Source organism: Apus apus, chromosome Z, assembly GCF_020740795.1.
Source record: "Apus apus isolate bApuApu2 chromosome Z, bApuApu2.pri.cur, whole genome shotgun sequence".
Lineage (NCBI taxonomy): Eukaryota > Metazoa > Chordata > Aves > Apodiformes > Apodidae > Apus > Apus apus.
Genome location: NC_067312.1, coordinates 29501419 through 29523079, shown reverse-complemented (window position 1 = coordinate 29523079; position 21661 = coordinate 29501419). Strand labels below are relative to the sequence as shown.

Genomic DNA, 21661 nt, shown 5'->3' with positions numbered 1-21661 from the left:
CACTGAGTCTGTGATTGATCAAACTACTTATGTGATGAAAGTTGGGCATATGCTGTTCAGCTGAGTTAGGGACGAAGTTACCCTATTTGTACCATATCATAGCCCAGTGATTTAAACTGTCAAGTACAGCTTTTGCCTACAAATCCTTTTTATGGCAACAAATGTTTAGATTTAGTTTAGATTTAGTTGATTCTGCCTTTGGGTAGGTTGAGGCTGAGATGATCTCTCAAACCCTTTACCAGTCTTGTCTTCGAAAAGTTAAGTAACAGAAGAATGTAAATTCAAAAATTACTGGTATAATTTGAAGTATATCCTTGAAAATTTGCTCCTTATAATTGGATGTAAATTATGACATATCTATAGGCTTACAGTAAGCATTCACTTTTGAAGTGATCGCAGTTATCTTTATGAATGCTTCTGTGCTGTGCTTTCTTGCAATACTATTCTGTTGTGAAGTGCCACAGAGTTTGAAGGACCATAGAGGCATTTCTGTGATTTTGCTGTTCCCTCTTAATTTTGTTGTATGCACATCCTTTAGAATGTAAACTTCTATCTCTTTCATGTTTTTTCTGTATCTGCATAGTGCTGGTCTACTGTGTGTGCTTTTCAGCACCATTTTAATTAGATGAGGATGGCAGAGAAAGGTGTGACAGCCGTGTTCATCCTAATGACAACTCCCTACCAGAGGGTGTTTTCTCTCCAGGCTGCCTTCTTGCACTTGGTCAACATTCACTTAATTTCATGGCTGGTTTAGCTAATGTGAAGGCAGCTAACCTTATTGCAAACTTCAGCTTTTCAGAGGCAGGTTTTCTCCATGTTAGAGTTCTAAGTTACTGCTTGCCTTCGTTCATTCTCCCTGACAGACCATATAGTGCTTGTATTTTGTTTCTTGTAATCAGTAATGTCACAAAGTTAACAGTCACTCTTTAATGTATAATTTACTACAATATCAATTATTTTTATTTCTATATTTTTTTAAACAGGCAAAATACACAATGGATTACTTACTGAATTTGGATTTATATCAGTCATAGCTGTGGGTCTGTAAAAACCCGATTACATTAACTTCTTAAAAATGAATGGGAGGTCATGCAGTATGAGCCACTGGACAACAAGTATTCCTCATGGACCTGGAATGACCAGTGGACAGCAAATCCTACGTATCAGAGTATATGCAGGAGCACCCTGCCTATCTTCAGTTAGCAGCAGCCCAAGCCCAGCTGTTGGAAACTTCTCTGCCAGCCTACACTTAAAGATGCCCCTTGGAGGAGTGATATCTCCTCAGAGCAACATTACTGATAGTACTATTAACTTTCCTGTTATAAATATCAGGAAACAAGTGGTTGGTATGTCTTTATTACAAGTCCCACAGCTTCCAGGACTGCCAGTCCCTCAGACTTTAAAGCCAAAACAGCAAGAATTTGGAAGTACATTCTCCCCATGCACAGGTGAAGGTAGATCACTTTTCCTATTGCTATTTGTAAAAGCATTTCTTCTACACTGTCGCCTACCCAGATAGTATTGGTTTTAGTAGATGGAATCCAGTCTCTTCTTTGTCAGTTTCTTAATACAAAGGAAAAGATACTGAAAGAAAATGTTTTACTATTTTCAAAAAAAGTAATTAAATGTTGTTTTATTACTAGGGCCTTTGTGTTACACAGCAGTTGCTCAGAATCCCCGAGTTGTCAGAAGATTGTTTATAAACTGTGTAGTTTGACTTCATTTTGCTAACCTAACCTCTTGACTCAACAAATCCAGATGGTCATTTTATGTTCTGTGACACAAGAATTTTGTGAGTGCTATCGGAAGTACTCCTCCTTGGATGCATGAACAAAGCTTTCCACTGGTGACTAACAGCTGCTTACGGATGAAAGCATCAATGTAGTCATGTTTTTTAGACTGCTTAGGCTGGACAAGCTGTAAAAACCCTTTGAAGCCTGTCTCAAATTTGCAACCCAATTTTTGGAACCACTGTTTATGCTGTAGAAGATGATGATACATGTGGAGGCTGATGTTCTGTGAGTAAGTCCTTGTGTATCAGAGATTGACCTATCTATGAGAAAGTACTTGACTGTCTGCTCTTGGGTCTTTGAAGTCAAACAAATTGAAAGTTAACTGCATGCCTAAGTGGTCTGCTGAGTCAGATCAGGAGTAATGCATATACATATTCATTGCATGACCTCTGAGAGCACTTGTCTGGTGCTTGCTTTGGTGGTTGTGGTGAGAGTAATTCACAGCATGTAGCTCTAAGCTTCTGTTACAGCAAAGAGAGGTGGACTCCTCACATGATAAGCTTAAGAGGAACATTTCTATTTCTCTCTCACTACACATAGAACCTCATTCCTGCTCTCTTCAAAATTACATGGCTAAAACCAGGGAATCCATGCTGGGGCCTCTAAAGTAGCCCTGCATAACAGCTAATCCCCTTGCAGTATGTGTTAGAGCAGCATCTCAGGGGGAAGAGAGTGTCACATAATTTAATGTCCTTGGCTTAGGGATTTTGATCTGCTGTGTCTGATTACTCTATTCCTAGTTGCTGTTATTTCCATCTTTTCTTCTTGGTCTGATTAGCTCTCACATATGTAAAACAGTCTGCTATTTTGAGAGATAGGGAGTAGAGAATTCAGCTGAAGGGCTGGCATTAAGAAGGCCTCTGTATCAACAGTGATGGTTAGACAAGGTACTGTGGACTCCAGATACAATGGACTTCAGATTCTGTGTTTCAATGGATTAGTATTAGTAATTCCTTTTGCTTTAAAATTCTTATCAGCACAACCAGAGCTGAGATTATGCATGCTGGAAATGTACCCAACATGGAAAAGCTGAGTCTCATTCACTTGGTCATGTCCAGTTAATTTTCTAGGGCTTTGAACTTTCTTATGTACTATAAAGCCTAGCATGCATGTAAACAAGACTGTAAACTTTAGAAAACGCTCATGTAGTTTATGCTTGTTCAACTCTTTCATGCTTTGTCCTTTTCTAATGATGGGTACATAGAGGAAAATGTAATTTGGTAGGTGCTTATTTTAGTTAAACCTTCATCTCAAGAAGACAACAGTTTACATTTTACAGTTGTCTCAGTATCAGTTATAGAAGTTTGCTTTGGTCGTTCATTTCAAAACTTGGGATGGTAAAAGCAGCAAGATACACAACAAAATGTCTTGCTGGTGTTTTGGAATAGTTTCCCTGCATCTTACAATAATGGGTAAAACAGTTTAAAAAAAAAACCCAAAACTGAGCTTCAGTGTGGGCTGGAGGAAAGAACAGAATGTTTTTGGGCAATCCAGTTGTGTGCCTTGTGTTTTTACAGTTTCGTTTTTTTTGTTTACAGTGGTGCTGGGTGCACAAAAAGAGAACAGTAATAAGGTACAGTAACCACAATATGCAGAGTCTTTACTTTGCACAAAGACTCTCTTTATCTTGTATAATATTGAAAAGCCTTGAAAGGATATGGGTTTTAGAAAGGATGCTATATAAGTCACACGAAGAGAAACTGTTCCACTTTCGTGCATGATGTTAACCTGGAGCACATTGTCCTGTGTTACTGTATGGAACAAAAATGCAAGTCTGAACATGCACTAGTTACATCTCTTGACTTCAGTTACTTTCCTGCCTGTGTGGTACTGATGGTGTAATATGCTTTTGAATACTATGTTGTGCATATGAAAAATAAAATAGTGTAATGGTGCGTTTTTATGAGGACATAAAAACGTGCTAGTACAGTGTTTTTTTGTTTTTGTTTTTTTAATAGGGGGGTACACTTCCATATTTTCACACAGAAGTCAGGTGCAAAATGCAGGCCTAATAGTACCTGTATTTAGCACTGGAAACCTATAGTCTCTCTTCTTGTTTGGTGTATGTGTATATGACCACTTTTTGTGAATAAGCACTTTCACACCTTACAGGGTTACTTAGGCCTAGAAAGACATCTTTAGTGACAGTATCTGCTGAGGTGAAAGTGAGCTAAAGAGTTATCAGGCAAGAATGAGCAGGAAGGGGAGAAAGGGTGAGAACTGTAAAGGAAGGCACAATACCATAACCTGGCCAGTTCTGGTCTTCATCTTCTCTTATCAATGCAGATCTTTTGACAGAGCCTTGCAATGAAAAATAATGTAATTTTTAAAATCCGGCTTTCTCCTGTGTTCAATTAAGAATGTAATTTTTTAAAAGTATATAAGTTTCAAATAGTTCAAATTATAACTATGATCTAAATGTAGTAATGTCCAAAAGTTACAGTTTCAAGGATTTATGACCAGCATATCTGCACTTTATACGCATTGGAAAACCTAGTAGCTGTTCTTATTGCTTGCCTTATTCAGTCCTGTGTAGGCAATGGACTTGTAGGTGTGAGCTGGACTATGTTCAAGCACATCCCAGGTGTTCTCATGTAGTAATAAAAATCCCAAATCTTTTTGAATACAAGACACACTTTCTGAAAGGACCAATATGTTCAACACCTTTACTGTTTTCTTTTACTTAGTGAATGAAAACATGTTTTTTAAGTCCATCAAGAGTTATTAAAGACAAACATATTTCTGCTGGTGTAGGTAGTTGCAGAAGACAGACATGGAAGTAGTTCTGGAGGACACCTTACAGTTTTACCTCAGTGTTATTGTCAGCACCAGTGGGGAGAGAGTCCTGCTGGGGGAGTTGGATCCTTCGTCTGAATCACTATGATGATACTTAACACCTGTATGGCCGTTAATTGCAAGTTTAGGAGTGGGTTTCCTGTCCTGCAAGACAATATATCGTAGTCTTAAAGTAGCTTGGATTTGGCTGATGGACAATTTCCTCTGTGACCAAAATACCGTGCTGAGGTGCTGTTTGTGGAGGTGGTGCAACTGCTGTACCTCCAGGCACCATGCTTCACAACCTGGTGGAGATGTCCGACATGGACGTGTGTAGGAGAGAGGCAGCCTGTAGGCTTTTGATCTTCCTTATTGTGACTGTGTGACTTATTGACACTATTGTGACTTACTGACCTGGTATGTCTGGCAAGACTTTCTAGAAATTTTGAGCAGCTCTCAGTCGTGACAGCCACAGTGATCTCCTCGTGTCTCCCATTCTTCTTGGCAGCAGGTGGCATTGCACATGCCAGTGTGAACATGAACTGCACATGGGCAGTTCAAGCCTTGGAAGCCAGTCTGGCCTTCTGTTCCACCCTGGTTGCTCGCTCTACTAAACCACATGTGGATGTGTGACTAAGACTCCGCTATAGCTATGAAGAATTGACATGAAAATACTTGAGGTGGGACTTGAAGTAGCAAATCTGGACCTTTGTTAGTAAGAAATGCAGAAACCTGTGCAGGTGGGCATGGACCCCTTTTGTTCTCCTTTCCAGATCCACTGAAAAGACAGCTGTCATCTTCCATTTCTGTGGTTTCTGCAGTGTTAAGTTTGTTCCTTGACATGAAAATAATTAAAATTTCCATGCAAATATGACTAATTTTTCTCTAGTAAAACAAATAAACTACTGTTCATGTGTAAGGTGAGAATATTTCCTTTTGGAGATTACTAAGGCTCTTCTTCCTCCTGGAAATTGTTGACAGGCATTAAATCTTGGGGTTGGAATGAGTTATGTGGGGTGTTTTTCTTTGTTGTGTTGGGTTTTTGTTTGTTTTTATATTTGGGGTGTGCGTGTGTGTGTGTTTTGTGTTGTTGTTTTTTTGTTGTCTTTTTTTTCTTTGGTCTTTTTTGGTTTTGTGGTTTTTTTTGTGTGTGTGTGTGGTTTTTTTTGTGGTGTTTCGTTTGTTTGTTTGTTTTGTTGTGTTTTTTTTTTTACCCCGGAGGCTCTGGAAGAAGACACAGCTCCAATGCTGCTAAGCCATGTGAGAAGTGTGAACTTGGTTAGGGGGGTTCATTTGTCTCCAGTTGCCAAGACAGCCTTGTTTCACTTTTGAACAATCACCACACAGGTCTATGCAGAGTGTTATGTACAGAAGTGTTAATCAGTAAGCTTCTTGAGCCACACTTGAAATATCTTTAACACACTTGTTTTGCTCTCTACGACTGTTGGTTTTGTGTGTCAGTTGGCACAGTCTGAAAAAAGATGTTCATCAGTATTCTGTGCGGTTCCTTACGCAGAAAACTTGACTCAGGACTTGTTTTATTTTTCAGTTGTTTTCTATAATCAATACTCAGCAGTTTTAAAGCCTAGTTATTGATCGTGTTTAGGTACAGCAAAGTGATTAAGTCATAATGATCTTAGTTTTATCCAGCAGAACACATTTTCCAGCTTTGTGTATGCTTCAGTGGCCTTGATATGCTTGAAAAACAACACAGGTTCCCTCAAGGCAAGGAAATATTTACTTGCAGCTCCAGCAGTTGTTGGTGAAATCCATTCTGAAGACAGTAGGGTTGGGTCTTGGTGGATTTTTTTGTCTGCTCTAGGGCATTACAAAAGGGCATAGCTGAGATCGTTAAACTCCTTGAGTTTAGTTCTGCAATTCAGAACAAGCAGATGAGGCCCTCTATAGACAGATTGAAGCAGCTTTGCCTTCACAAGCCATAGTTGTACTCATGGGGGTTTTCAATTACCCTGGTATCTGATGGAGGAACAACACAGCAAGGCACCAGCAATTCTGGAATTTCCTAGATTGCATTGATTTAAATTTCGTTCTCCAAGTGATGGAGGAACCAGTAAGAAAAGGTGCTATTCTGGATCTTGTTCTCACCAACAAGGACAGACTGGTGGACAACGTGAAACTTAAGGGCAGCCTTGGCTGCAGTGATCATGAAATGGTGGAGTTCAGGATTCTTGGAGCAATAAGGAGGGTGTGAAGCAAGCTCACCACCCTGGACATCAGGAGAGCAGACTTTGACCTCTTCAGGTATCTGATTGGCAGGATACCATGGGATAAAGCTCTGGAGGGGAGTGGAGCCCAGAAGTCACCCCTGTTTTCAGAAAGGGATAAAAAGTAGCCCCAGGAAAGTACAGGCCAGTCAGTCTCACCTGTGTGCCTGGCAAAATCATGGAGCAGATTCTACTGAAGGCTCTGCTCAGGCAAAGGGAAAATAAGGAAATGATCAGTGAAAGCAAACATGGCTTCACCAAAGGCAAATCATGCCTGACAAATTTGGTGGCCTTTTACGATGGGGTGAGAGCATCAGTGGACAAGGGGAGAGATACTGATGTCATCTACCTGGACTTGTATGAAGCATTTGATGCTGTCCCACATGACATCCTGGTCTCTGAATTGGAAAGATATGGATTTGGTGGATGGACCACTCAGTGGATAAGGAATTGGCTGGATAGTTGCACTCATAGAGTTGTGGTCGATGTCTTGATGTCCAAGTGGAGATCAGTGAGGAGTTGTGCTCGTCAGGGGTTCGTTCTGGGACCGGCGCTGTTTAACATCTTTATCAGCAGCATGGACGGTGAGATCAAGTGCACCCTCCCAAGTTCGCCAGCGACACCACGCTGGAGGGAAGGGATGCCATCCAGAAGGGACCTCGACAGGCTTGAGAGGTGGCCCCATGCCAACCACATGAAGTTCAACAAGGCCAGGGGCATGGTCCTGCACATGGGTCAGGGCAATCCCAAGCACAATTACAGGCTGGGTGAGGCTGGGTGGAGGATGGTTTGAGAGCAGCCCTGAGGAGAAGGGCTTGGAGGTGCTGGTTGATGAGAAGCTCAAGATGAGCCAGTCACGTGCACTTGCAGCCCAGGAAGCCAGCCACATCCTGGACTGCATCAAAAGAAGCGTGGCCAGCAGGTCAAGGGAGGTGATTCTGCCCCTGTACTCCACGCTTGTGAGACCCCACCTGGAGTACTGTGTCCAGCTCTGGAGTCTGCAACACAAAAAAGACATAATGTGTTGGAGTGAGTCCAGAGGACGGCCATGAATATGATCAGAAGGCTGGAGCACTTCTCCTGTGAAGACAAGCTGAGAGAGTTGGACTTATTCAGCTCCAGCAAGACCTTATAGAGGCCTTCCAGTACCTGAAGGGGGCCTACAGGAAAGCTGGGGAGGGACTTTTTGTAAGGGCATGTAGCAATAGAACAAAGGGTAATGACTTTGAACTGGAACCAGGCAGATTTACGTTAGATATTAGGAAAAAATTCTTTAGTGTGAGGGTGGTGAGACACTGTAACAGGTTGCCCAGGAAAGTTGTGGATGCCCCAACCCTGGATGTGTTCAGGGCCAGGTTGGACAGGGTTTTGAACAACCTGATCTAGTGGGACTGTCCCTGCCCATGCATGGGTGTTGGAACTAGATGATCTGCAAGATCCCTTCCAACTCAAACCATTCTGTGGTAATTAGTTTAAGGGGCTGGATGACCAGAGGTTTACTTCTTTTTTATATAAAAGGTAGCACACAGATTCCTTGTTCTAAGACATTCCTTTGGAGTGTTTATTGCAGGTGATTTTTTTTTTTTTAATTTGTTTGTGGTTTTGTTTTTTTGTTTCCTTACCTGTCATGTTTCAGGCATGGTTCAACTCCTGAACATAAATGATGTTCAGGCAACTCTTGAACACAAATTATGAGAGGCAGTGATTTATATTGACTTATATTGATTTATATTGACTTTGACTCTATATTTGCAGAGTCTTTATCTCAAGCATTCAAAATTTTGTTTAAGAACAGAATGTTTAAGAAAATAAAAATAGCTGGTGATACCAAAATGCATGTTGGACTACATGTTATAAAGGCCCCAGGCAACTTACAAAAATTCCCTCAAGAGTGTTAGGCTTAATGCCAAAAAAGATCTACTTTACACAGGAACTGTAAAATCCCTCAAGAGTATTAGGCATATTTCCAACACTTACCATGCTGTGTGAAGAGTGTAATGTGACTTCTTTCATACCCAGACTTATACCTCTATCCTCTGCTTTGTGGGTCTGGACAGTGAACTTAAAAATAAAGATAGTTACCCAAATTACAAGATAGCATTGGGGTAGATTTAAGTAAAGCTCACATTTTATAATTTTCTTAGACCAAACATTATTCTTTCAGACTGGGGCAAACCATTTGAAGGTGATAGGGTATATTTATCAGTAGCTGTATGACACCTTGTTTCACCATGACAACAACCTGCTGTTGTCAGTAGCATCCAAAGAGTATCTGCAGCTAAAAGGCTTGAAAGAAAGCACGGGCAAGCCAGATGGGGAGGTGACATCAAGCTCGTGACTCCATGGGCAGCGTCTAATGGAGATCTCATTGTGCCTTTGAATGTCTTCCCCATCAAAATTCCCAAAGTGTAAAGTTGAGGCAAGTGTACCTTCCTGAGAGAGATATTCTTCCAGGAATATACTTTTCTTTTTGATCTCAGTTGACACAGATTAAAGGATGCTTATACATCTGCACTTATGTAATCATAAAAGTGGCCAATGAATTTTGTATCCTTCAAGTTTGCAGAGGGGAAAATCTGATGCCACAAGTCAAGCCATCGTAAACAAGCAAATCAAACCAGGCCAAACTACTGTATTTTCACTTTGTTGTGGGAATTTTCAGCTTAGTGCATGATTTTTTAGGTTTATTTTATCACCAGGAGGTGGCACTAACAAAATCTGTTCTTATACAGAGGGGTGCGTGTATCAGCCACATTTTCATAGCAAAAATTTGGAATAAAAATCTAGTTGAAATATGAAATTTCTGGAAGTTTTGTACCTGAAAATTCTTGAAAACTGCATTGAGGTTACTTATCCATCTGAGTATTGAGTATTTTGATGTGAATATAGGTAGGTCACTTAAATTTGCAGTGCCTCTATACTTCTAATTGAAAAATTTTGGACAAGTTATTTTTTATATACATTGATTATACAGTGCTTTGAGAGCACCACCCTAAGTGTAATTTATTGATGTAAAGCACAAAATTAATTTCAGGACTGTGTGTGCACCTACACAGAGAGAACAGGTTTGTGTCTTTATGTGGAGGGCAAGGGGCCAAAAAGCAACCTGGTGTACAGTTAAGCGTAGATGTATGCAAGTACTAAATTTTGCAGATGAATTTGGCTTTTTTGTGTGTTACCATTGTATTCTTCTGGAACTATGTTCCCCTTCCTAGCTCTGCTGTAGTATGACCTTCCCCATGGTAATGTGCTCCTTCATTTGTTCCCCACTGCAGCATACCTGTTTGATAATGATGAAAAGGAAGCATACCAACTGTGTGCTTTGCTTTGGCTGCTCTCTCTTGTCTCTCACCCATGGAAAAAAATTAGAAGAGAAGCTGTTCTTCTCACATATATTCTGTACATAAAGTGCAAAAAAATGGTCTTTCATTTACTTTCAGGGTTCTTACACAGTTGTAAATACCTGGCATAGTGCAAGGAGAAGGGAGTTGGACTCAGTGATCCTTATGGATCCCTTCCAACTTGAGATATATGTTGATTCTATGCTTCTCTAAAGCCTCTGTGAAGAAAAGCAGGAATTGTCTGCACCAATTAGATTTTTTTCTCTTCTATTTTACTATGGCTGGTTGTTCTGAAGTTGAATTTGATAGTTAGAGCTGTCTCAGAGTTCCTTTCCAGGGTAAATTTAATCTCAGGCCAGTGAGGTGCTTGAAGGCATTGCATGTTTCTTTATACTTGTCCTTCACTGATAATTGTAAGAGGGTAGGTCAGCTTTTTGGCAGACTTGAGACCACAGCTCAGTATGTGCTGGGTGCAGAAAATGGGCCATAGGGCAGGGAATGCAGAGATGCAGATGTAAAAACATGGCTCAGTTGAGGTTGTCCAAACTCGTATTTGCATCAGGATGGTAGGATTTTACTTTGGTCTGCTGTAGTTTTAGTTTTATGTGGTGAAGAAGAAGAACCATTTCCCACATCGTACCATTTTAATTCTGTGTCCCCCTATTCTCACTCTCCCCATTTGTCCCTCTTCTCTGTTTGGATTCATGGTGAAGAGTCTATTTATTTTGTGTTTGCCCAGACAGACACAACTGCTACCTCTGGGCATTACTGCAATGCAAGTCACAAGGACAGTGATGACAATATAATACATAGTGATGGGCGTGATGTGTCTATAGTGAATGAATAGTATTTTCTCTTGAACAAACAAAAATAATTTAATCTGGTATTAACTGTAAGGTACCAGAAAAAGTATACTGCTATGCAATGCTTACTGTAGTCTATTAAACTGTTTTAATATGAACTGCAACAGCTAAGTGTGTTTTTTATCTTTTATTTCTCATGGGAAACTTGCTGGGTAGACAGAATTACAACGAAATAGTCATTACTGAGTATCGTACTTAACCAGTGAAATTTGTTTGATGGTAAAGTTGTATTTCAGCAAAGAAACATCTTTAGTTCTGGTGGCTGCAGGTGGGATTTTGATCTCCTAATTTATCTTTGATAGTTGATCTTGCAAACCTAATAAACACTTTCTGTTTATTGTCTTAAAAATAAAAACCTTGATTATTCTTAAAGGGGGGAAATTTTTGAGACTGGTTGACCAGCTAGAGAAATGTTGAATTCATTTAACCATTGTATTTATGGAACTAAGTCAAATATTGCCATTTTATACTGATGTGTTTGAAATTCTGCAGGTGACAAGCACGCCCTTCAGCTGTTTTATGGTGGTTCTAGAGAGATTTAGCAGGTAGAACTAGTAGTGTTTTGGTGTCATAGGGGTACATTTGCGGTTGAAGCTCAAAAACTGTTGAATTGTTTCTGGAAGTTCAAACTCTCCTTCATAGTCCCCCTAGAATGGGAAGGGTTTATAAGGAGCAGGTTTAACATCATAAGGAGCAGTTTTAACATCATGAGGAGCAGGAGGAACTGGGAAAATGAGTTTTTTCTTCCCTGAGCCCTTTCCTTCAGTCTCATGATACAGGATTCAGCTGATACATATGCCCTTGTGAAGGGGCACACCTTTATAGGAAGATTATCAGAAATGAGAAATTCCTTTCTGGAGCAGTTACCCTGTTCTGTGGTGAAAGTTGTTCCATTCAACTCCTGTCATTGATTTTACTGTCTGCTGAGGCAGAAGCAGTATTTGGACAGTTAGAACATTACCAAATGTAATTGAGTGTGTTAGACTTTTTTTTTTTTTTTTTTTTTCTGTTGTGGATGCATATAATTTGGATTTCAAAGGATGAATGAATGAATGAGAGCACTGCAGTATGTTCTTCTGACAGAATATTTTAAATTGCATAAATTGGCAGTTGTTACAGTGGATCATCCCATTTGCTCCATAACAAGGCTGTACGTTTGTACACATGACATTTCTAGAGGCTGACCTTCAGGAGAAATTCAGCTAGTTAACTAAACTGTTAGTGAGATGCTTCTGAAAGCAATGAAAAATGTTTTCATCTTTGATCACCCTTGCAACTGGGTTCACTCATCTATTCCTGTGTTTTTGAGCTTACTGCCTTCCTGGGTATCTGTACCCAGAAATATTCCATCCCTCAACTGTTGCAGTGAAATTTTTTGAAGTTGGGAGGTAGAATGGATGAAAACTATTCTTGTGCAAACCTACAGCTTTTTGCTTGCAAACTACATTCAGATGTTGTGTATACCAGCATGTGATTGATTAAAATGTCATATATGAGTTTAATTTCAGCCTGGCTCATGTGTATTTTTACATGCAGGTGTTTCACAATACAAACACACAGTTTGTACACTTGAGTATTTGTTCTTTTTTTTTGGAAGCGCATGTCTAAAGATCTGTAAAATTTCACCTTGAAATTGGATGTCTTGGGCCTCTGTATGGGCAACTGAAGGTAGAAGAGCATTGGTGGGTGTGAGAAGTGTACCATCATTCAGTTACTGTAGCTCTGGCTCTCTTGACAGCAGCAAATGTTTATAATGAAAAAGCGTACATGCATAATACTAATACTGATTTAAGGGACTCAATGCATCTGTCTGGTATAGATCTGCCAACTTCTATCTTCCTGTATAAGAGGTTTCAAAGGAAATTGAAAGAGAGTCTGTCTATGGTGGATTATTATGCCTTAGTGAGCAGAGATCACCATCTCTTCAGGTTTGTCAATTTAACCGTGGGTCTGACATTCTGTCTGAGGACAGCACTGACCTGAGAGGTCAGCAGAAGAGACTTGCCTTCCCCCGCTTTAGTTACTGTATCAAAGCAGTTGCTGCATAAAATTTTGCTTGTAAAAGTTCTGGAGAGAATTTTGACGTGACATGTTGCCCTGTAGCTGGTTCACATGGCAGGTGCATGATGTCCAAGGGGACATCCCCAGGGCATGAGTCTCATGTTGATGTCTGTAGTAGGTGAACTTCAGCCAGTAAGAAGAACTGGTGTCCTGGCTGACCCATAACAGCTGTGTGCAATGGTGAGGAAACCTGTTTTCCTCACTACACTTTCCCCTTGCAAGTGCATCCAAAAGCCTCATGAATTAAGTTCCCTGAAATGACACCAAATCTTGCTCCAGCCAAATTCCTGATGAAATCACTGGTGCACTGAGAAAGTCTTGTTTGGACTTTAATAAGGGATTGCTTTAGTAAGGGATTACTTTGCATGTTGGTATAACTCTTTTCTGCACAGTCAGAAATATATTGCAGAAATTCTGCTTCTTTGATGGTAGATCAATATGTTAAAATGTTATTTTCATTCAGGACATATTGACTGGAGTGCAGATGGAGATAGTGAGATAAAAAGGTTCTCTGTCTGCTTTTCAGTATCTTCAAATCTTGGCATTTTGATGAAAATTGTTTCTCTTTGTTTCACCTGAACGAATCTTACTGTTACTTGAATGAGGAGTGTGAGGCTAAATGGTGCTTTTAACTAGTGTTATATTCTGCCCTTTACATAAGAAGTTTAGCTTCACTTTACATTTTAGGAATACACTTTGTCTCAGTCGGTCTGCTTCTGAGACTTGAATGAGATATGGCCACTGAAGAGGCTTTGGTGTTACCAGGAATTTTACCATAAGTGGTTTGGGAACATCCTAAATAAGTGGTTTGAGCATAGGAGTTAAAAAACAACAACCCAAAAACCTCTGCATACAGTTTAATAATTTTTACTTAGGTAAAATTAAAACAGATATTCTTACTAAAAAGACATTTCACAAAACCCAGAATAGATTTTAATATTTACCTGAGTTCATAATCCATGCTTTATTTAAATACCAGTATAGTATGACAGGCAGTCATCATCATTGTTAACATTATGAACAGGAAGTTTACTTTGGCAGCTAGCTATAATTCTTGATTGTGTAACAGGCACTTTAACGTCCTTGTTGTGTCCTACTGAAATGTTTTCAATAGCTTATTTCAGAGGATAGTCAAGAGTTCAGCAGCAGCATATTTGATTGATATTGAATGTATATTTATTATACGCTAACGTTTGAACATCTGTTAATAAATCTGCAAGCTGGCTTTGGAGTTCCAGCCGGCCAAACTGCAATTGGTCTGTCAATCAGCATTCCCAAATAAATGTTCTTCTAAAAATCTCTGACCCAATGTTGGTGTCAGATAAGTAGTGAAATGTATCTACTAACACAATCCACAGTTTCTTGTAAATATTATGATGCTTACAACTGCTTGGATATTTGTTTGCTCAAGCATGTAGCTAGAAAATTAGTTGACTTTCAAATAAGAGGAAATGTTTTAAAAATCTTCTATGGTGTTAGAGAAATGCTGTTCCTTTTGGGACCTCAGTGCCTGCTAGTAGACAATTTTTTATATTCTGTGCACTCTTCCTAGCCAGTTCCTCAGCTGTGGAATAGTTAATGCTGCTGCTGCCTGACTCTTCTTTGCCCATAGAGGTGCAAGACTGGTAGATTTTGACCACTGAATCTGTACTCAGATGCTTGCTAGCTTTGCTGCACCACCTAAAGTGGCTTTCTATCTTGATTTCTGGCTGTGTTGGCATCTTGCATATACTTTGTCAACTACTGTATTCACTGATGTGAAGAGCAGTTATACATCTTATTTCCACATGAAATGCCATTTCTTTCTGAATGCATTATGTGTATTCATAAGAGAAAGGGAAGTTTCTGCCCTGAGCTGTGAGTACTTATCTCTGAAATAACTAGAATTCACATGATGGGAATATTTTTTCAAGCTTCTTGCTTGGTTGCAGTAGAAGTTATTGTCATTTAACTGCACTTGTTTTGATGTGAAGGTGGATGAAGCAGCAAAGAAGTCATAATGAAAGTTTTTTTGACCATTTAATGCATTTTCAAATGCACGGAGAGGGAAATCAGTTTTACATAGATTTGTTTATTCACATCCATTTATGATAATTTGTGATCAAGCAGACCCTGGGCATTATTCAAAACTCAGTGAAACTGTCTATTCTTGGTCAGTCCTTTTATTACTGTTAACTTGTATGGGGATGGGAAATATTTGTTTCATAAAATGGCCTTGTGTAGTTAGTAGTCAAATTGCTAACTCTGCCTGGAATCCTTTATAAGACCAACACCATTCACTTTTCACATTTTTTCCTGTGGCTGTTTTAAATTCCTTTCTCACGAAAGAAAAATTATTTTCTTGCTAAATATGCAAGCTGCTGAAGGCTTTGGAACTTTCCTTGACCTCATAACAAGTCCTGTGCAGAAACTGGGTAGGGTTGGTATCTCACTGAGGTGTTTAACTAGTTGTGCATTTGCAAGATGGAACAGCTTTGGATCTGCTCCAGGAAAGACTTGAAGAACAAATGAGACAGACCACGTGTCTAGTTAGCTACTGCAGAGCTTTTCACAAATACCTGTTCCACGTAGTCCTCTGACTGGTGGTTACCAAAGGCCACTGGTCTTCGCTAGTTGGGATGGTGGTTAAGTCCTGGTGTCCCCAGCATCACAATTCTGTCTCCTTTCCCTCTATTCTGTCAGCAAGCTTTCCTAGGTACCAGCATGCTTGTACAGGGTGTGCCTTGGAGCTTCATCCTGGGCCTCAGATAACACTGTCTTCTCTTGCATATCTCCTCAGCACTCCTCTTACCTTCCTGCAGCTCAGACCCTACCAGTTATGTCAAACAGCACTGATGAAAAAGGAAAAATTGCTCCTGTAAAGAGCACATACAGTGACTTGTATTCTTGTGTGGTGGAGACACTGAAACTTGGGGCTTGCAAAAATTCTCTCTTTCACTTTTGGGGAGAAACCCCCAAATCCCCAACTCTACTGATGAGCCTTACATGGAAAATAAGTCTAAATAGATCTTGATTTAAAATTTTGCCTTTGACAGACATAATTTTTATCTGATACAGAAAACACTGTAGTGACAAATGCTAAATCCCTTTCTCCTACTAAATACTATACTGTGTGAAGTTAAGGGCTAATAGGAGTAAAGGATCATAGTCTCAACCACAGGAGATGAAAATATCAGTGTATATATAGGGCAACCAGGATTGAAATTTAGAAGTCTTATCATAGAATCCTAGGGGTTGGAAGGGACCTCGAAAGATCATCTAGTCATCCTTATTCAAATACAAGTGTAGTTCTTTTATGAACACTGCTCTTCATTCAAGTTCAGCAAGTGCTTGTGCACATGCAGTGATCGTAAGTACACATTCAGATTGGCTTCAGTTCTTGTGGGTTTGTAAATATATTTTGATACATTTGGGTCATCATAGTGCTGTCGGAGAGAGTTCTAAAACTAAGAGCTGGGGTGCTCTTTTTATGTGTCTGTGTCCCCCATTGGTCATGAAAGCAGGAGTTTGTACATCCTTATTAATAGAAAATATTCCCTGATTCCAACATGAGTTTCTTACTTAATCTGAAGATGTTTTTATTTAACCTTTTCTGTTGAGAGAGGTGGTAGGGTCTGTGCAGCTGGAAAGATACTTTTTTAAGATGGTACCAGTTTCTTCCTGTCAAATGGTAAAGTTGAAACCCAAAATGAAAGGTTGCTGGAGCACTTTATTTTGTAGCCCTTGCAGACAATTAATGGAATTTTATTAGAAAATGCTAGACTTTCCTAGAACCTCATGGAAATCTGTCTATAATGGATAGTTCTGCAGAAGCCTTGAAAGTGAAGGAAAAAAATTTGTTAGATTCTAGACTTTTAGGCTGATTTATTTATTTTATTCCAATAATATTCCATAATATGTTATTCTTCATAGGAGAGATTCTGTTGACATTAATATAGTAAAAATAGTGTTGAAAGAAAGTTAATTGAGTTTGGATTGCCTACTGCCAAAGATAAGTAATTTACTAAGGAACAATAGTAGCTTTGAAAGACAATAGAAAAGAATTACTTTTTTTTTCTTTTTTTTTTTTTTTTCTAAGTGTCTTCTCTCTCAACTTTTCAAAAGCCCTGGATTATTTTACAACAGGAAAAACGAGCTGTTAAAGAAATGATAAGGAATGGAAGACTTGCAAAGCATCTGCTTTTGCAGCTGAAAGCATTTTTAAAATACTGTTTTGAATTATTGAAAGAAAAAGCTCAGCATCAGTATTTTCAGTTGTTTTTATCTAACGCTTGGTTGCAAAGGATGCACTCTGAAATTTAGATTGCTTCATAAAACAAGTGAATTGCTGCTTTTACTGCAATGTGATAAGATTTAGGGTTTGATTCTTAGCAACTGTTTTAATCCATTTTTTCTGGTAAATATTGTAATTGTTTGCAGTATTTCTACTCATTACCTGTTTGCATAGTTAGATGTGCACACATCCTAAATTTATATGCTTCTGACTAATGCAACACAAATTCAAAATGCAAGATGCAAACTTATTTATTGTTATGTACAAGTGAATAAAATAATTTAGCTGTTTAATTTGTGATCAGAAAAATAGCGTCCACTGATTATTGCTGTGTGTTTGTGAAAAAATACATCACTTACTTTTTGTGTTGTGGTAAGACATTGTGCTAGATTATCCCCCTCGCATTGGAGAAAAAAAAACCCCACAACAAAACCCACATATGAAATGGCATATCTATGTTGTATTCATGTCTGTTAGTTTTGTGGAAAAATGCTGTTTCTTTCCCTGATCTCCACTTTAGCTGCTTTCTCACTAGCAATGCATCTTCAAGGTACTCTGAGGCATTGCTAATATTGTATCTGCCAAAAATCTGCTGCTGTTACTGTACAAAAAATGTACAACTGCAAATTACAAAAGTGTCTTAAAGTCTGCACAGTGCTATGGACATACCTCTCAATTACCTGTCATACTATGCCTTCAGTATATCTCTTTTTGTCTGAAATTTACCTGCTCTATGAATGTTAATAAACATTTTCCAGATGCTGCTGCATCCTAATCAAAATTTCACAGTGTGATTCTTTGTATGTGAAGGGTGAATTCTTGTCAAGGGTGAGTAGTAGCACCTCTGAACTAGTGCCCATGGCAGGCATGGCAACTCAGTAAAGGTGCAGGTTAGTCCTTGTTTCCCCAAACTGGTACTAGATATCAGAAGCTTCTGTGGGCAAGTGTTCCTTTAACAGATGCAGTAAAATCAAATGAGGTAGAGGACAGTGATAAGTGTAACTCTTGGGTTTCTTCTCTCGGTGATGGTGTTACTGCTTCCAGTCTATCTTCTTCATCCTCATTGTGTCCTGGTTATTCCTCCATTATTGCTAGCTTTTATTTTTTGACTTTTCAAAGCACTGTTCAAATCCCCCTTCAGCCTCCTGTTTCTTCATAGAGTGATGAAGAGCTACTGTGACAGCCCTAACAATTAGCAGCAATACTCTGGTATTAAAGTCCATGCTTTACATACAGCTACAGAAGGACACTCATACAGAGCAGGTATAACTACAGTGTGAATCATCTGCTCTGTGAATAATGGAAGTCTTTTTCTTGCGCAGGAAGGTAATGGATTTCTTTCATGCAGATTTTTTTAATCACTTTGCCTTTTACTTCTGGTAAGACCAATACTGATTGAAATTTGTTTGGGTGTAGGAGCTGAAACTGTGAGAAGGGATAACTGTGGGAGGAAGAGGGAGAACAAGGTGTACGTGCCCTGTGTTTACTTAACCACAATATAATTCTGCCAGCTGGACAAAGGGAATACGCTGCTAATTGCCCTGCTGCAAGCCAAGGGGAACACTGAGAACCAAATCTGTGTAAATGACATTCAGGTTACTTGAGAAGTTTTACAAAGCTTTACTTCCTGGGGGAGGGACTTGGGAAGCGTTGTGCCTCGAAGTTCACAGGTTTCACCCGGAAGATGCAGTTCTGCTTTACTTTCTTTTCTATACTTCACTTTCTTTACTTCACTATTTTCTAGGTCAAACACTGTAAGGTCAGTCTTACTGGACTGTTTGTTGTCCTCTTGTTGGACACTGAGAAGATCATAGCTGTGTTAGTCAGGTATATTTCTTGTGGCATCTTATTTTTGCTTCTCTGAAATACAAATTGTGAGTTTTTTGTTTTTTGTTTTTTTTTTTTTTTGTTGCCTCATATGTGAAAAAGGAAGCAGACCACTGAAAACAAATTTTCCAGACCCAGCTTACTACACTCTTACCCTCCACAATCTTCTGAAAAAAAGGGATGACAATTTCTGTATGGAAGCCAAGAGTAAAGGAAAGACAGTGAAACAGGCCAGAATCTCTGCATTAAAAAAAACAAAAAACAAAAAAACCAAACCAAAACCAAAACAAAACAAAACAAAACAAACCCAAACAAACAAACAAAACCCCCTGCATTTGGTTTCACTTGGTTTATTCCTTTTAAACAGCATAAAGAACAACATAACCTGCATTAAAAAAAGCATAATTATTACCACATATTGTAGAAATCTTACAGTATACAGGGTGTAAAAATGCTTAGAAAGTAATAGAATTGTTCTTGTTTCTTGTGTTTTCATAAAAGCCTGTCAGGAAAATGAAGTCTCAAAACACTGACTACATGATGATAAGCTTGAATTTGCTATAGCTGATTCCATTTAATTGATGGGCTTTTTTAAACCTTCAGCAGTGGTCTCACTTTGATGGATCCTGAGGTTGGAGTGTAGTGGAAACAAATTTAAAAACTTACTTTTTAAGTAAGGTGCTTTTTAAAAATCTAATTTTAAATTAACAGAAGTAGAGGTGGGGCCTAAGTGCAATAGGGGTGTGTGAAAAGTTCAAACTCAAGTGCTACTGAGAGTTGCTGTAGCAAGGGAGTTGGACTGAGCAAGTTCCGTGATACAGACAACACATACCTGCAGTGATCACATTTGGTTGGGTTCTTGCACTGCCAAGTGCAGCTGAAACATCCTGATCCTGGTTTTCTTACATTGCCAGCTGATGAACATGAGCAACTCTTGAAAAAAATCAAACTGTAACCATTAAAGCACTGTGCAAAGATTATCTAATTAGTTAATTCTGTATACAAACAAAATGGTCTGTTTTGCTGTTGTTGGCACCATGCAAAACTGTGTAAAGGTACTGCACAGGCTTTTCAATTTTTAAGTATGTAATGAGTTGATTGTAAGCTATCGTGGAAAGAAGGTTTTGTGAGTACAAGCTTTCGAGTTTTTAGGTAAATCAGGAAAAAGGAGTTTTGCAGCTGCAGTAGTTTTTTTTAGCAGGCTTCAGATTTTTTTCTAGTGTCTGCAGAAGGTTTGACATATATGCTTTCTCAGTCTAGACATTATTCTGAAGAGCAGGTTGACATTTGCCTGCAAGAGCTAGAAACAAGGAAAAGCTCTGTTTTGTTTAACTCGAGATAAGGAGCTTGCTTTGTTCACTAGTGGCTTGTCCACAGTGGGTACCTGCAGATGTGCATTATGCTCCAGGGCCACGTGTCACTGGTGAGTCTAGAACCCCTCTGTTCACACAAGTGGCTCACCCAAGAACCCTCTCGTGTTCCTCCTGTGTTCTGCCTCCTGATGGCAGGTTGGGGATAAGCATGAGTAAACTGGCAAATACCAAGGAGTAATTTGAAATGTGTGGGACAGCGTGCCTGGTGTTGGAGGTAAGAGAGCAAGAAGGTTCTTCTCAGTACCCTTGCCCATCCCTCTTAGCTTGGCTGTGAAAATAAAATGTACATTTACAGACAGCTCTGTGACTGAAAAACATTGATACATGTCAAGTCCTTAATAGCATTTGAGCATGCAACCCCTTCTATCACTCCTTCTGTGTGTAATGAGTAATGCTGCAGAATCATCAAGAAAAGAACATGTGTGTGAAACTGTGTAGGTATTTTTGGGAAAAAGATACATTTCTGACCTAATGTTTTACTGAGAGAACAATATGTTGAATGTGTTCTCTAACTTTTTTTTCCAAGTCATGTTTATAAAAACTGTTTTTTATTGGGAGGTGCTGATTTATAGATGGAATTGGGAGGGCTGGAGAATATGAGAAGAATATATTCCCATTTGTGACTAATAAAAATGATCTCTTAAGCGCTACAGCAGTTAGCTTAATTTTTACAGTCATGCATCAAACATTAGGACATGTTTTCTTTGCAAACAAACAAACAAACAAAAAATCACTGTTACTCTTTCATTCTGCAGTTCTTATATTCTGGTTCAGGAAAGATTCTGAATTCCTCAGTCTCTGGGGAGACCTAAGAAACTGTTTTAGTATGTTAAACCAGAAAGAACCAATCCTCATTGATTGGATTAAAAAAAAAAAAAGAAAAGGAAAAAAAAAAAGAAAAAAGAAGTATTCTGCAAAACAAGAACAAATAGTCATGAGCAGATTCTTTCCACATGATTGCTCTTGTCATGAATTCCTTCACTGTATACTAACCTATAAGTTCATTAATGGTCAAACTGAATGATTTGAATAGTTCTTTACCCACAGATCACTAAAGTGAGTTTGTTTAATTAGATGCTGGAATCCTTTGCAAGGGTTTTGTTAAAACCAGACTTGAACATAATGATAAT

General features: G+C 39.0%; 1 protein-coding gene across 1 annotated transcript in view; it reads left to right on the top strand.

Moving 5' to 3' along the window:
- The first annotated feature begins 1075 nt into the window (after positions 1 to 1075).
- GLIS3 (GLIS family zinc finger 3) overlaps positions 1076 to 21661 on the top strand; it is a 181172-nt gene continuing 160586 nt past the window's right edge. The window contains exon 1 of the mRNA XM_051642348.1: positions 1076 to 1454. Coding sequence (XP_051498308.1) covers positions 1076 to 1454 — 379 coding nt within the window. The remainder of the gene's footprint in view (positions 1455 to 21661) is intronic.